The sequence below is a fragment of the Glossina fuscipes genome, unplaced genomic scaffold (assembly GCF_014805625.2).
Source record: "Glossina fuscipes isolate IAEA_lab_2018 unplaced genomic scaffold, Yale_Gfus_2 112, whole genome shotgun sequence".
Taxonomy (NCBI): Eukaryota; Metazoa; Arthropoda; class Insecta; order Diptera; family Glossinidae; genus Glossina; species Glossina fuscipes.
In genome coordinates, this window is record NW_023998455.1 from 5,032,663 (window position 1) to 5,044,738 (window position 12,076).

The 12,076-nt window shown below is 33.0% G+C and overlaps 3 protein-coding genes across 3 annotated transcripts in view; 2 read left to right on the forward strand and 1 right to left on the reverse strand.

Annotated features, from left to right (window-relative positions):
* LOC119639305 (transcription elongation regulator 1) overlaps window positions 1-2,717 on the forward strand; it is a gene marked incomplete at its 5' end in the record, with an annotated part of 5,216 nt that extends 2,499 nt beyond the window's left edge. Inside the window, 4 exons of the mRNA XM_038036607.1 lie at window positions 939-1,340; window positions 1,504-1,850; window positions 1,922-2,254; window positions 2,318-2,717. Of these exons, the coding sequence (XP_037892535.1) occupies window positions 939-1,340; window positions 1,504-1,850; window positions 1,922-2,254; window positions 2,318-2,441 (1,206 nt within the window). The remainder of the gene's footprint in view (window positions 1-938; window positions 1,341-1,503; window positions 1,851-1,921; window positions 2,255-2,317) is intronic.
* Window positions 2,718-3,296: 579 nt separating this feature from the next.
* On the forward strand, window positions 3,297-4,326 carry LOC119639494 (39S ribosomal protein L51, mitochondrial). The gene has a single exon (XM_038036904.1). The coding sequence runs from the start codon at window positions 3,422-3,424 to the stop codon at window positions 3,950-3,952; it is 531 nt and encodes a 176-aa protein (XP_037892832.1). The 5' UTR covers window positions 3,297-3,421; the 3' UTR covers window positions 3,953-4,326.
* LOC119639493 (coiled-coil domain-containing protein 149) lies at window positions 4,314-7,293 on the reverse strand. Its single transcript, XM_038036903.1, has 6 exons — window positions 6,519-7,293; window positions 6,311-6,454; window positions 6,147-6,254; window positions 5,909-5,996; window positions 5,667-5,805; window positions 4,314-5,158 (listed from the first exon to the last, which is right to left on the reverse strand). Exons 1-6 carry the CDS (start codon window positions 7,152-7,154, stop codon window positions 4,402-4,404), a joined length of 1,872 nt encoding a protein of 623 aa, XP_037892831.1. The 5' UTR covers window positions 7,155-7,293; the 3' UTR covers window positions 4,314-4,401.
* Between the last annotated feature and the right edge of the window lie 4,783 nt (window positions 7,294-12,076).

Genomic DNA, 12,076 nt, shown 5'->3' on the forward strand with positions numbered 1-12,076 from the left:
CTCTCTTTCATACTGGTCAAGTTGAGTGATAACTAAGAGCAATTTGAAAATGTTCACATGCTTGCATGACTAACCGACTATGATTATCCACGAAATGTGGTGAGTTATCCAAACAAACAAAAAAGTTGAATGTTGAACAAATTCATAAAAAATACGTGAAAATACCAATTTGCTGATTATATCGTTGCTGATTTACCCCCTTCTGCTAGGCTGGATGGATTGATGGATAGGATGAAAGAAACACGAAATGCCCGCGTTTGAACATAGAGGTGCGCGCTCAATTGGTTGACATGCAAACGATCACTTACTCCAGATCAGATCATTTGGTTCTATATTGTTTATTGTCTTTATTCGGCTTTGTAGAAGGTGCTGAGTCTCCTGCCGCCCTCTCGAATAAACAGTATGAAACTCTAAATACAAATATATATATATTAATATATAATGAATAATGAAAAATATTTTTTTTTTTTTTTTGCTTAATCCATTACATGTTGCCTTGTTGCCTTTAACACAATTTGGTTTTATAACTTTTTTCTCTTTTACAGCCTCATCTACGAACATAATGTATTGTTTATTTTTTTTTTTTTTTTTTAATAATTTATCTCTACGTATCGCACAGAGTACGTTTATCGGTTAGTCCGTTTTAAATAATTACGGAAAAGCAATGCCCACGTACTCTGTTTTAATTTTATTTATTAATAAAATTAAATAATGAACTTCTTTTTCAGCTTTGCTGTCGCCAAGAAATTGCATAAATTATTAGATTTTAGATAACCTAAGTTAGCTGATAAATCTTTTAGTTCTTAAGAATTTTGAATATTATCAAAAATTATAATCATTTCCAAAGTTTTTCACTAATTTTGGGGAAATTTTCTTCTCTTCTCTCTCTCTCTCTCTCTCTTTGCTTTACCCTTTGCTATTGTCATATGCAAATGAAGATACGTAAGGACTTTCTTGAGATGCTGCGCGAGCGTGGCGACTCATTGGACCGTCATAGTCGATGGTATGATGTGAAGAAAAAATTTGAATCGGATGCTAGGTATCGTGCAGTCGAAAATTCCTTGTATCGTGAGGAATACTTTCAGGATTACATGCGTATGCTGAAGGATGAGAAACGCAAAAGGGAGCGCGAACGTGAAAAGGAACGTGAGCGTGAGAAGGAAAGAGAGAAGGAACGCGAACGTGAACGGAAAGCAGATCGTAAAAGCGATCGACGGGATAAGGAGCGCAGAAGTGATCGTAGCCGAAGTCGTGACCGTGACAGGGATATCAAAGAATCCAGGGAGAAAGAGAAGTCATCTAAGGACAAAGCTGAGAATAGAAAAAAACATGATGACTATGTAAGTAATGTAAAATAAAGAAACTCTAAAGTTATAAAATTTTATAGATCGCAGAGTTAGATCGGTTAGAAATTTAAACTGAAATAACGTATGTTTCGGGCACATCCTTCGCTATCGCTGCTTTCTCTTACACTACTTTCTCCCCCTTTTTTGTTTTCTATAGGAGGAGGGTGAACATTCAAGTAACGAGGACACTGAAGACCAATCTGCTAATGAACATGAAGATGAGGAAGCTGAGCGTTTAAAAAAAGAAAGAGACCGCCAACTGAGAGCCGAGCAAAGTATAAGGGAACGTGAAAAAGAGGTACAACGCACTTTGGCTGGCCATTTGCGAGATCGCGATAAGGAACGTGAATTGCATAAGCGTGAAGAGGCCATTGGACATTTCAATGCATTGTTAGCCGATTTAGTACGTAATCCAGACTTGACTTGGAAAGAAGTCAAACGTCAATTACGTAAAGATCATCGTTGGGAATTGGTTGAGTTTCTGGATCGTGATGTTCGTGAAAAGTAGGTTTTTAAGAGTAGTGTGCGCCACTTTTTAATATTTTTTTTGTTTTTTTACTTTTTTGCAATTGCAGAATTTTCAACGATCATATCGAGAATTTAATGAAAAAGAAGCGCGAAAAATTCCGTGAAATGCTTGACGAAATTTCGTCGTTAGAGTTGACGAGCTCTTGGAAGGATATCAAAAAATTGATAAAAGATGATCCTCGTTATTTGAAATATAATAATTCGGACAAATGCGAACGCGAATTCCGCGATTACATGGTTGACAAAACCATTTCGGCGAAAGTTGATCTGAAAGAATTGCTTAAAGAATGTAAGCTTATCACACATAAAAGTATCGAATTGGTTAAAGACAATCCGAATCATCTTAAAGAGATTGAGGATATTTTAAAAATGGATAAAAGGTAGCAGGAATTATTACTTTTTCATATCTTTCTTATTTTTTTGACTGTAATAATTTCCTTTAGATATTTAGTGTTGGATCATTTATCTGAAGAACGGACTAATATAGTGCTGGATTATTTGGAGGAATTACAAAAACGTGGTCCCCCACCGCCGCCAACTGCTTCAGATGTCGCACGACGCAAATAATAATCAAATAACATAAAATCTTTAGTTTTAAGCATATAATATAATATTTACTCATATCAACACACAAACACATATATGCATACAAACAGATGTAACACAATGCGAATTCTAGTGTAATTTACTTTTTAATGCCATTACAAATAATCAATATTTTACTTTGACTTCAATAACTTCGATGTTACTTTGTTAGTTTGAAAAAGTTCGCTAATTCGAGATGTATTTAAAGCATCCGATAGATCGAACGCTTTAGATTGCCAGCAGCAACCTTCGATATTAACGGATCCATCCAATGAAATAGAAGACGTGAACTTAAATTATATACAAATAGGGAAAAATATATTTTTCACGCCGCGTAAATAATAGAATTCATTTGAAACAAATTAGAGTTACCGTTCCTATAAGAGAAAAGCATTTCCCCAACAAAATTTGAATATCACCCATAAAATTTGAAAGCTCAGTATATTACGGAGTACTTTTGCACTATTGCAGTAGTTTACCATTTCGTAAGCTTCTAAATATATCATATTAAAGGTTTTACTACGAATTTCAATTAAAAATTATAAGTAAGGGAAGATGCGAGCAAAACAAGGCGCCTAAGAATCAAATTGAGAGTTTCTTTAGTTGAAACGTTGTTAAATGGCAATACCGATATTAAGATTCTAGAGTTTAAATTACTTCCAGCTGATCTCTACATCTACAAATTTATGCCACTAATAAATTGTGCTTTTATATAATTCTTATTAAATAAATTTGGTAAAAATTTCAAAATTTCAATCGTTTTTTTATTGAATGAAAAACAATGTTTTAATACGTGTCGTTTTTAACTTTTGCCTGCGTTGAAATTAAATACAATACAACTCTGCACATGCTGCTAACATCACTGTGAACGATTATTATTGTTGGCCTTTCGTAAAATGAAATAATAAGAAAACCCGGTCGTATATTAATATTAGTTAAAGGTTAATAAATTCGAAGCCAAAATGTCTTTGCTTGTTACGCTTTCAAGGAATATGATATATAGCGCCATGCAGTACGAAAAAACCATATTCAAAGTTGCGGACTGGCCGGCCTTTACCAGTATTTATAAGCGAAACTTATCATTTGAAGAAAAACGGGCTCGTGGGCCTTTAGTACGTCGTTATGGTTACAAGGATAAAATATTACAAGGGGGTCTGATACCTCACTGGGACAATGGTCGAAAATTGCCTATGCCCGATTATCGTCCTAAAAACCCATGGACTACAAAGCGAGCACTTTTTGGCCAAAACGACTATATTGACATTTTGGGTAACGATAGTTTGCATCCCACTCGTGTTTTATATTCGGTACCCTCTTGGTTACGTGGTGTTTCCGGCAACGAATACCAAGTGTTGTTACGTAAACGTAAAATTCTTAAACACACAGTTGCTCCCATCGCTAGACCGACAAAATGGAAACATTTACAAAAGCGCATTTTGTATTTATATAAATTCTTAAACCGTAAAACGAAGACTGGTGGCACAAATCAATAAATTAAGATATTAATGTATTGGAGTAAATGTAAAATATAGAATGAATTCTAACTTTTAAAGCAACAACGCAAACGAATTTAATTTGGAAACTTTTAGAAACGATGCAGACTGCTTTTAATCGCAAATTTAACGAAACGAAAGCTAATATATTCGAATCTTTTTTTTTTCAAAGAATTTTAGTTAAATAATTTTACTATAGTTGATGTATTTATAAATGTGCCACAACAAAATGTTTTTAAGCTATAATTGTATTTGAGTAATTTCAGTAATAACAAGTTTTCTAGAATATTTGGAACGTTTCATCATACATCATACATACAATAATGGATGGCAGCTATTGTAAGTGTTGTAAGAAAATAAATAAAATTAAGTTACATTTGATATGGACTTTTTTTTGGGTTTGTTTTACGGTTAAGAATATTGGACGAAGGGGAAAAGTCAAATACCAATTAATTAGCTGGTATGAGATTAAATGTCGCTCCTGGCGTTTCAGCTGTGGTTTCACTAAAAGTTTTTTCTGCGTTGTTAACCACAAAATTATCTTCCGTTTTGATTTCTTCACAAGCTTCCGGATCTATATCTTCACACAAATCAACTACTTCGTCGAAATCGCGTAAATCTAATTCGTATAAAGCTTTTTGAACTAAAGCAGCTAATTCTGGCGGTAAGTCCTTCAAATCATCGTTACGTTGTTTGACTATAGAATTCGACACCATAGTGGAAGCTGTTAATTTTCCACCTGAATCCGAGGCACTGGATGGTGTTTTATAAGTAAAATGGGTGGCGTTAGTTAATTTGCTCAATTCTGATTCATTGGCCTGATCATTAACAATATCATATTCTGAAGATAATATACTACGTCCGGATTCGGTAGATAGAAATGACATGCCATCATCTGATTGGTAGGCGTGCACAGTTTTTAATGATTCATCCGGTCCAGAGAACACAGCTGCCGATTCTCCATTTATCTGATTTTTGCAATGATTTTTAAGTGCACCGTTAAGTTTAGGCGAGCATTTATTATCTTTCTGATGCGTTAGAGCTTTGAAATCATCTTCGTTTGATGTACTAGAATCCACCATCGAAGGACAATAGCCGTGCAAAAGGTACATTGCCGCTGAAAATCCTCCTTCAGTTGAGGAGCCTCCCAACCCAGTAAGATTCTCAAAACGTTGCTCCAATTCAGCAATTTTTGTAGCCAAAATTCTGGAAAAAAGGTTTAAAAGGTCTAAAGTCTTATGAGCTTTCATTCCTAATAAGTACGAAAATCAATATGTGCCTTGATAGGAGTGGCCATTATAACATTATAACACTTGGTTCTTTTATGAAAAATTCTGGTGTTTGTATTTTGATAAATATTTATATCAAAGTTTAGATCTACCAAATAATTGATAAAGAATTTATGAAATTTTTAGCTATTTGATTAAGGTACGTTCTTCATTCTCTCTTATTTTTAAACTCTATTTGGTAAATTGATATTGCGTTTACAATAATCGTATGCCCTTGTAAGTGTTAGTTATGAAGTTTTCAATACGGAATGGCAGAAATTTGAACTTAATCGAGAAATATTCGACAATAATTCGCTGACTCGTTCATTCAATCATTCATTCATAGATTGTTTAATTCGTTCAATTAATCATTCACTCATTCGTTCATTCATGCATTCATGAATTAGGCAATGCGTAGTGGTGAATAATTAAATTATAATTCATACCGATTAGTTTTCTTTTGATGGCTTAAAGCCAGATTCTTATCATTAAGATTATCCAGTAACGTCATACACAATACTTTCAAGTCCTGTATAGTTTCGGTTTTTGTCGGCAAATCGATGCCATTTTCCAGTAGGTTCTTAACTAAAATGCGAGAAGTAAATATTTCGTTAGAAAATTTCAATAATGTATAAATAGATAAAACGGAGAATGAAATATTTTATAATTGTTAGGCATTCTTTTTTACCTTGTTTATGTGATAAAAATTTCCCATCATTATTGGACACATTACCCATTTTCATAATACCCTTTTTACGTTTACTTTCCAATAAAGACTTTTTCAATAATTATTTTACATAAGTTTTGATGTTAGTGAAAAGTATTTCAGAGAAAAACATATAATTAAATGCATTAGATTAAATATTTGTTAGAATTTTACATTACTTTTTGATAGATAGGGAAAAGCAATTATTTTATTAATTTACCTTATATTTATTTACCGATTGCTTAGTTAGTTCTATTTCATTCTCAGTGTTTTTGAGACGTTCATGCAGGTACTTATTCTCTAATATAATGCTATCAATATCCAGGAACTGCAAACAGAAATTAACAATTGATGATTTCTTAACGTAGAAGAATCACTCAATACCTTTGGATGTATGTCTTTAGCTTCCAGAGCTATTAACAGCTCATGATTTAAACGATGTGCTTTGCATTTGTAAGCGTCGCGCTCATTCGTAAGCTCCTCCTTCTCATCTATTAAGGCCTTGAAATCAAAAGCCAGCTGAGCATTCTGCTTAGATAAAAGCACTATTATTATTATTCTTTTCAATTTACTAACTTTTCTTTCTGCGAACCTTCTTCTTCAATTGTTCTAAGTGATTTATAAAATTTGAACGCTCTTCCTTCCATTTACATTGCAATTCTTTGTTAAACTTCTCGTTTTCGGGTAATGTCTCTTTGATTTCCGAGTCTTTGGAGTTTTTATTAGCTCTTAAAACTTCAATATCACCTTGCACTTCTGTAAGTTTTTGCTTTAAAGATTCCACTTCAGTGGTCAATTTAATGTTGCGCTCTCTGGTTTCATGTAGTATTTTAGCTACACTCGATTTGCTGTTCACACTAGTTGTCATTCCGCTGCCATCTTCGCTAGCAAGACTACCAGAGAAATCGGACAAACTACTACGTCGCAAGGCTGTGTAACGCAGCTGTAGAGTTTCTGCCATTAGTTTAAATTGATCACGTTCAGTACGAAATTTCTCCAATTCTTTACGCAATATACGCAAAGCTTCCATTTTACTTTGCAATTTCCGATGCAAAGCCGTCGCTTCTACACTGTAGTTTTCCATATGTTCACCAAACACGCCATCGTATTCATTTTTCAAGGATTCTTCGGCTTGTTGTGGCTGTTCTTTTTTACGATGCCGCCATAGAGATGCAGTTCCCTTCACCGTAAAGTGGTGAGCTTGAGGCATTTCTTCATCTTCAGACATTTCGTTTACATTTGCATGTGTTTTTTCCGCTTCTGCTTTAGTATAAGACAATTATTTATTGTTGAAAAATTGTTAACATATTTTCTTCTTTATACGAGAACATTTTAATTATTTCAGGTACGCAGTATTGCCAGCGTTGGAATACAAAGAAAAAAACTAGATTTAGTAACAGTGCTATCAATAATCACTTAAGTTTTAAACTTTGCAGTGTGTAATCATGTAAACAGTGGCGACAATGAATTGTGCAAACATCGCCAAGGGAGAGTGCGTGAAAGCAATTTCTCTTATTTTATGATCTGAATTTGTTGAATTTGTTTACAATTGAGATTAAAAACAAGTTAGTCTGTATTTGTTGAAAAAACCCGTCCCAAATTGGCTGCGTCTGAGAGTAATTCCAAAAACCCGTCCTAAAAATCTGTCTCCTAGATTTGCATTTGCAAAAAAAAAAACAGCTGCAAATGAAAATATAAAAGCTGTTGAACAATGAATTCTTCAAAAATTTAAAAAGAATTAATCACGAAGAATATATTATAACAGAACTCATTTTTGTGGAAAAATCTGTAGAAAAGAATATATGATTATTGAATGTTTTTCTGCAATAAAAATCTTCAAAATTTAAACACCGGATTTAATTTTATTAATTTTTTCAATTCTCAAATCGATTGAATTTACCAGTCACATAAAAATTATAACATTAATGACTATTACTTTTTGTCCATTCTTCCTTATTAAATTTATATACCATTAGATGAAGGCTACAAATATATACATTCCTTCTATAATATTTAAATTTCTATTATAAAGGGAGTTTTAAAAAATAATGTACATTATATCATGATATTTCGCAACTTTTTGCTTTATGGAGTTAGTCATTCTGTGCACTGAACGGCTTAGTTATAAATCATTGTCTAAAGAGTTGCAACACGCCATCATAGAATGAAGTCACGTTATCCTTCCAATCCCCCATCATTTTCCATGTTTGCTGTATTGCAGCTTTTTTTTTTTTCCTCCGACATTCTCCATCTTCTTCAACTTGTCTCCGATACATGCCCCGTCGAAGGAGTTCATTTCCTTGAAAAGACTTCGAGAATGTCGAAGGTCGTCTCCGTGCAGAATTCCTCACCGTTCGGTCAACTGCATAGATGGTCAAGGACATAAACGCATGGTTATTGGGGAGGGGCTAAAGATAATCTATAGTAGGGTAAAATTCCATAATTAATGAAATGAAAAATCAATAATGTGGACTTATCTCTTTCCTTAGGTGCATTATTTGGCATATCGTCCTTGGCCATAGGGCCGTTAGTGGCACTTCCTTGCATGAACCTCCCCATGATTGTTTAAACGGCTGTCTGTTTTCACTGATTTTTTTTTACTTTGTATTTTTATGTCGCCCACGCCTGAAAATAATAGTATAAATGTAAGCAATAAAGCACTAATAAAATTTTTGATAAGTTACTTACCGCATTTCTCCGGATCAAACCCAATGAAGTTAGTTTCGTTGCTAGAGCATCCCATAATCAACATGGATAAAAGTAATACTTCTTTACAGACTGCACTTAGACTCTTCAAGACTCCTTCCATTCATGTTTCTGTTTTTTTAAAATATTAAACATGAAGACCAACTTGGGCCGTCAGGCGGATAATAAAAATGTTAATTAATTTAATCTTTTAGATATTGTGAAGCATAAAAAATTTGTAAAGATATTTTGAAAAATCTCGACATTGCAATGAGACGAGCATTTCCGTTCATTTCTGTCGTTTTATTTCTTTCGCCTCACATACATTTTGCAGTGATTTTCCGAAAGCCTAACTACGTATGTATGATGCAGTTATCCCTTGTAGTGGAGACGTGCGTCAGTTGGAAGGACGTTTAAGCATAAGAGGCTACTGATGGAATTTTTGATGGACATGTGTTTTTGCTGTAATGGTCGACTATGCTCGATGGCATAGGTAGCCGTGTTTCTTAATTGAGCGGCTGAGTCGACATATTTTCTTCGTACACACGAACGATCAAATCTCTTATTGATATTTGAATAATCGTTTATCAAAACTTAAATAAGAAGAACCGCAAACGATGAAATCTTATCGCGAATTATGAAAAATCTGAATAGTTCGTAGATTATTGAACCATGTACGATTCATTGATTTAGTCGAGAAGAAAAAAAAACAAAGTTCGTAAGGTAAAGTCAGAAAAAGTAAACGCTAAAGAGATGCGTTTATGAGAAACGAGAAGCATTAATGGACCTTTTTTCACCCATGAAGCCCGTTTGTAGACGCAATAGTAACAAGCACGCTACATCTTTGCTATTGTAGTTGTTTACTCGTAACTGTTGCTCTTTACTTGGTTTAACAATAACAAATGATTTTTGTATGAATGAATAAACGTATGAGTAAACTTGAATTTGGCCAAGTTTTTATGATTTTCAATAAACTTTTTCAAGGTAAGACTTTGCGACATGCAATGTAAGCAAAGAACGTGGTACGCCACGCTCGATAATAATAAAGCAACAGGGTGTTTTTTTTTTTTTTTTTATAAAATACTCTCTCTTTCTTTTCTTAGAGGTATTAATAAACATTGTATGTTGCTATAGTTCTTGTTTGATTGTTTGTAAACAATTTTAGGAAAGCAATTGTCACAAGTTCATTACATTATAAACAACGCAAAACAAATTTCAAAATAACGAAATTAATTGTTATGCCGGCCGGTTAATATGCTGCAGATCTTTGCAATAAAAAAAACAAGTAAATGTTATTCGATGTTGCAGGCTAAGCAACTGAGCAGATTCACTGAATTATGTTAAGGAATAAAAAGAATTATACTCGACCACGATCGAATCTTTTATACCCATAGCTGATTTCCTAAAGAAAAGACTGAAGAAAAGAAAAAGCTAAACTTCCATATTCTATAATGTTGGCGTAGCAGGTCTTGTCCAGATTCAATGGCATCCCCCAGAGAGTACTAATGCAAATTTGTATCGTTGCACTATGTAGGTATTGTAGCCATGTTCTTTGATCGATTTGATTCAACTGCATTGCCAACTTGCGGGCAAGAGGAAGAGATGGTCTCAGACTATGTTGCACTGTGGTCGTGTTGACCTGATTGTTGCATTTATGAAACCTGAACAATTTTAAACACAGACATTACGCAGATAGGCGGACTGATGGACAGACAAAGAGAAAGACGGATGGTCAGATATGATTAAAACGGTTCAGAATTTGATGCCAATCGACGAATATCTGGGGTATGGTCCTGTATGGGTGTTGCAAGCCTTTTGACAAAGTGAATATGTCGGTCATCCTTCGGTGATGAGCTATATTGAATATATAAATTATATTTTTGAATTATGGTTGTCATAATAAGAATTACTTAGCAACCGTTATGCAGACGATACATAAATTCCAATGCATTTACACAAATTTTTTCGTTACACTATTTTGCATTCAGTATTTATTGATCAGTTCCTTAAGTGAATTCTTCATCTTTAACAAAAAAAGAAATTGTATTAATATTAATTGCGAAATCAAAAGAAATTAATAATTAGTTGATTATTATGATATCAAACAATTAAAATAAAATTAAAGAAATTTGAATTTTGTTTAAATATATATATATATATATATATATATCTTTTCTTTTGAATAAAACATATGTATATAATATGTTTGTCCATAAACATGCTCGAGCACAATACGCACAATATTCTGCTGGCGATACCAGTTCAGATGAGGAGGAAGAAGAAGGCGATATATTGCAGGTGAAAATCGAATTTTTTTTGTTTAAAAAAAAAGCAAAAATTTTTATTATTAAAAATATACATATATATATTTATATAGTTTTTACGTATGATGTAACAGACTATATGTTGCATAAGTTAGTGCATTTTGTTTGTTCAATATCAATAATATAGAATTTTATTTGATTATTATAACACGCGACATTATTTACTATTACGCAATCATTTCATCAATATATAACTCTTATCTAACATTTCTTTTGTTTGTCGTTACAGCCTCAGATTTTACTATATGCTAATCATTAGCAAAAAAAAAAAAAGAAAAAAAAAAACTTCATTCTAAGTTAATAAACTTTAAAAGCTTAGATCATTTTGCATTTTGAGAATATTTTTAAGAAATTTTATTAATGTTTTGGAAAAATGTATTCAAAAAAATTTTTTATCCTTTTTTATCCTATGATATGAACATGAATGGATATAGTCAGCATGTCGATGCCTTATCTTCACAGCCAATAAATATCTTTATCTATTTTCTTTTTTCTTGGATTTTAAGCTCGCTTTAATACCTAACGACGACTTTTTATGATTATTATTAGATTTATTCGATAAAGAAACCGTTTATTTTGAAAGTGACTCAAGTCTATTTTTTGTCTTCGTTATTGAGACATGTATGTAAAGGTTTGCATTTCAATCAATTTAAAGGTAGTAAAAAGATCATATTTGAGCACGTCCGACCATTTGAGACGCCTTACACCATTTCTCCGAGTATTATTTCCTCTTATTCATTTCTCTTGATAATAATCAAAAAGATCAAAAATCAAGCATTATTTCAATGTAAAGGCATACTTCTCATAAAAGTTCGCGAAATATTGAGGCAACTCCCAAGCATCATACGACGTGATCGAAATTTAGCAAAAGTAATTTATTTCACAAAAATTTTCTTATTGTCTAGCTTCCGTCATAAAATATTAGAAATAAAATTTTCCATCCGTGGAAGAGCGCGGTGACAACTAACGACGGTGAGAGAATAGACCTGTGTTATTCAAAGATTTTTTCCTTAAGTTGGAACTATGGACCAATTTTCAGCATAATGTATTAAAAATTAAATCTTTTTGTAAAAGGTTTGCTCATCTTCCATAGCCCATCTCATATGGCGTGCGATTCAAGAAATAGAATCATGCGGTTCAA

Coding starts and splice junctions, on each gene's coding strand:
- LOC119639493 (XM_038036903.1), bottom strand. CDS start 7,154: ATGTCTGAAGATGAAGAAATGCCTCAAGCTCACCACTTTACGGTGAAG. Junction 6,455..6,518: donor TAGAACAATTGAAGAAGAAG/GTTCGCAGAAAG, acceptor TTATCTAAGCAG/AATGCTCAGCTGGCTTTTGA. Junction 5,806..5,908: donor ATTTTTATCACATAAACAAG/GTAAAAAAGAAT, acceptor CTCGCATTTTAG/TTAAGAACCTACTGGAAAAT.
- LOC119639494 (XM_038036904.1), top strand. CDS start 3,422: ATGTCTTTGCTTGTTACGCTTTCAAGGAATATGATATATAGCGCCATG.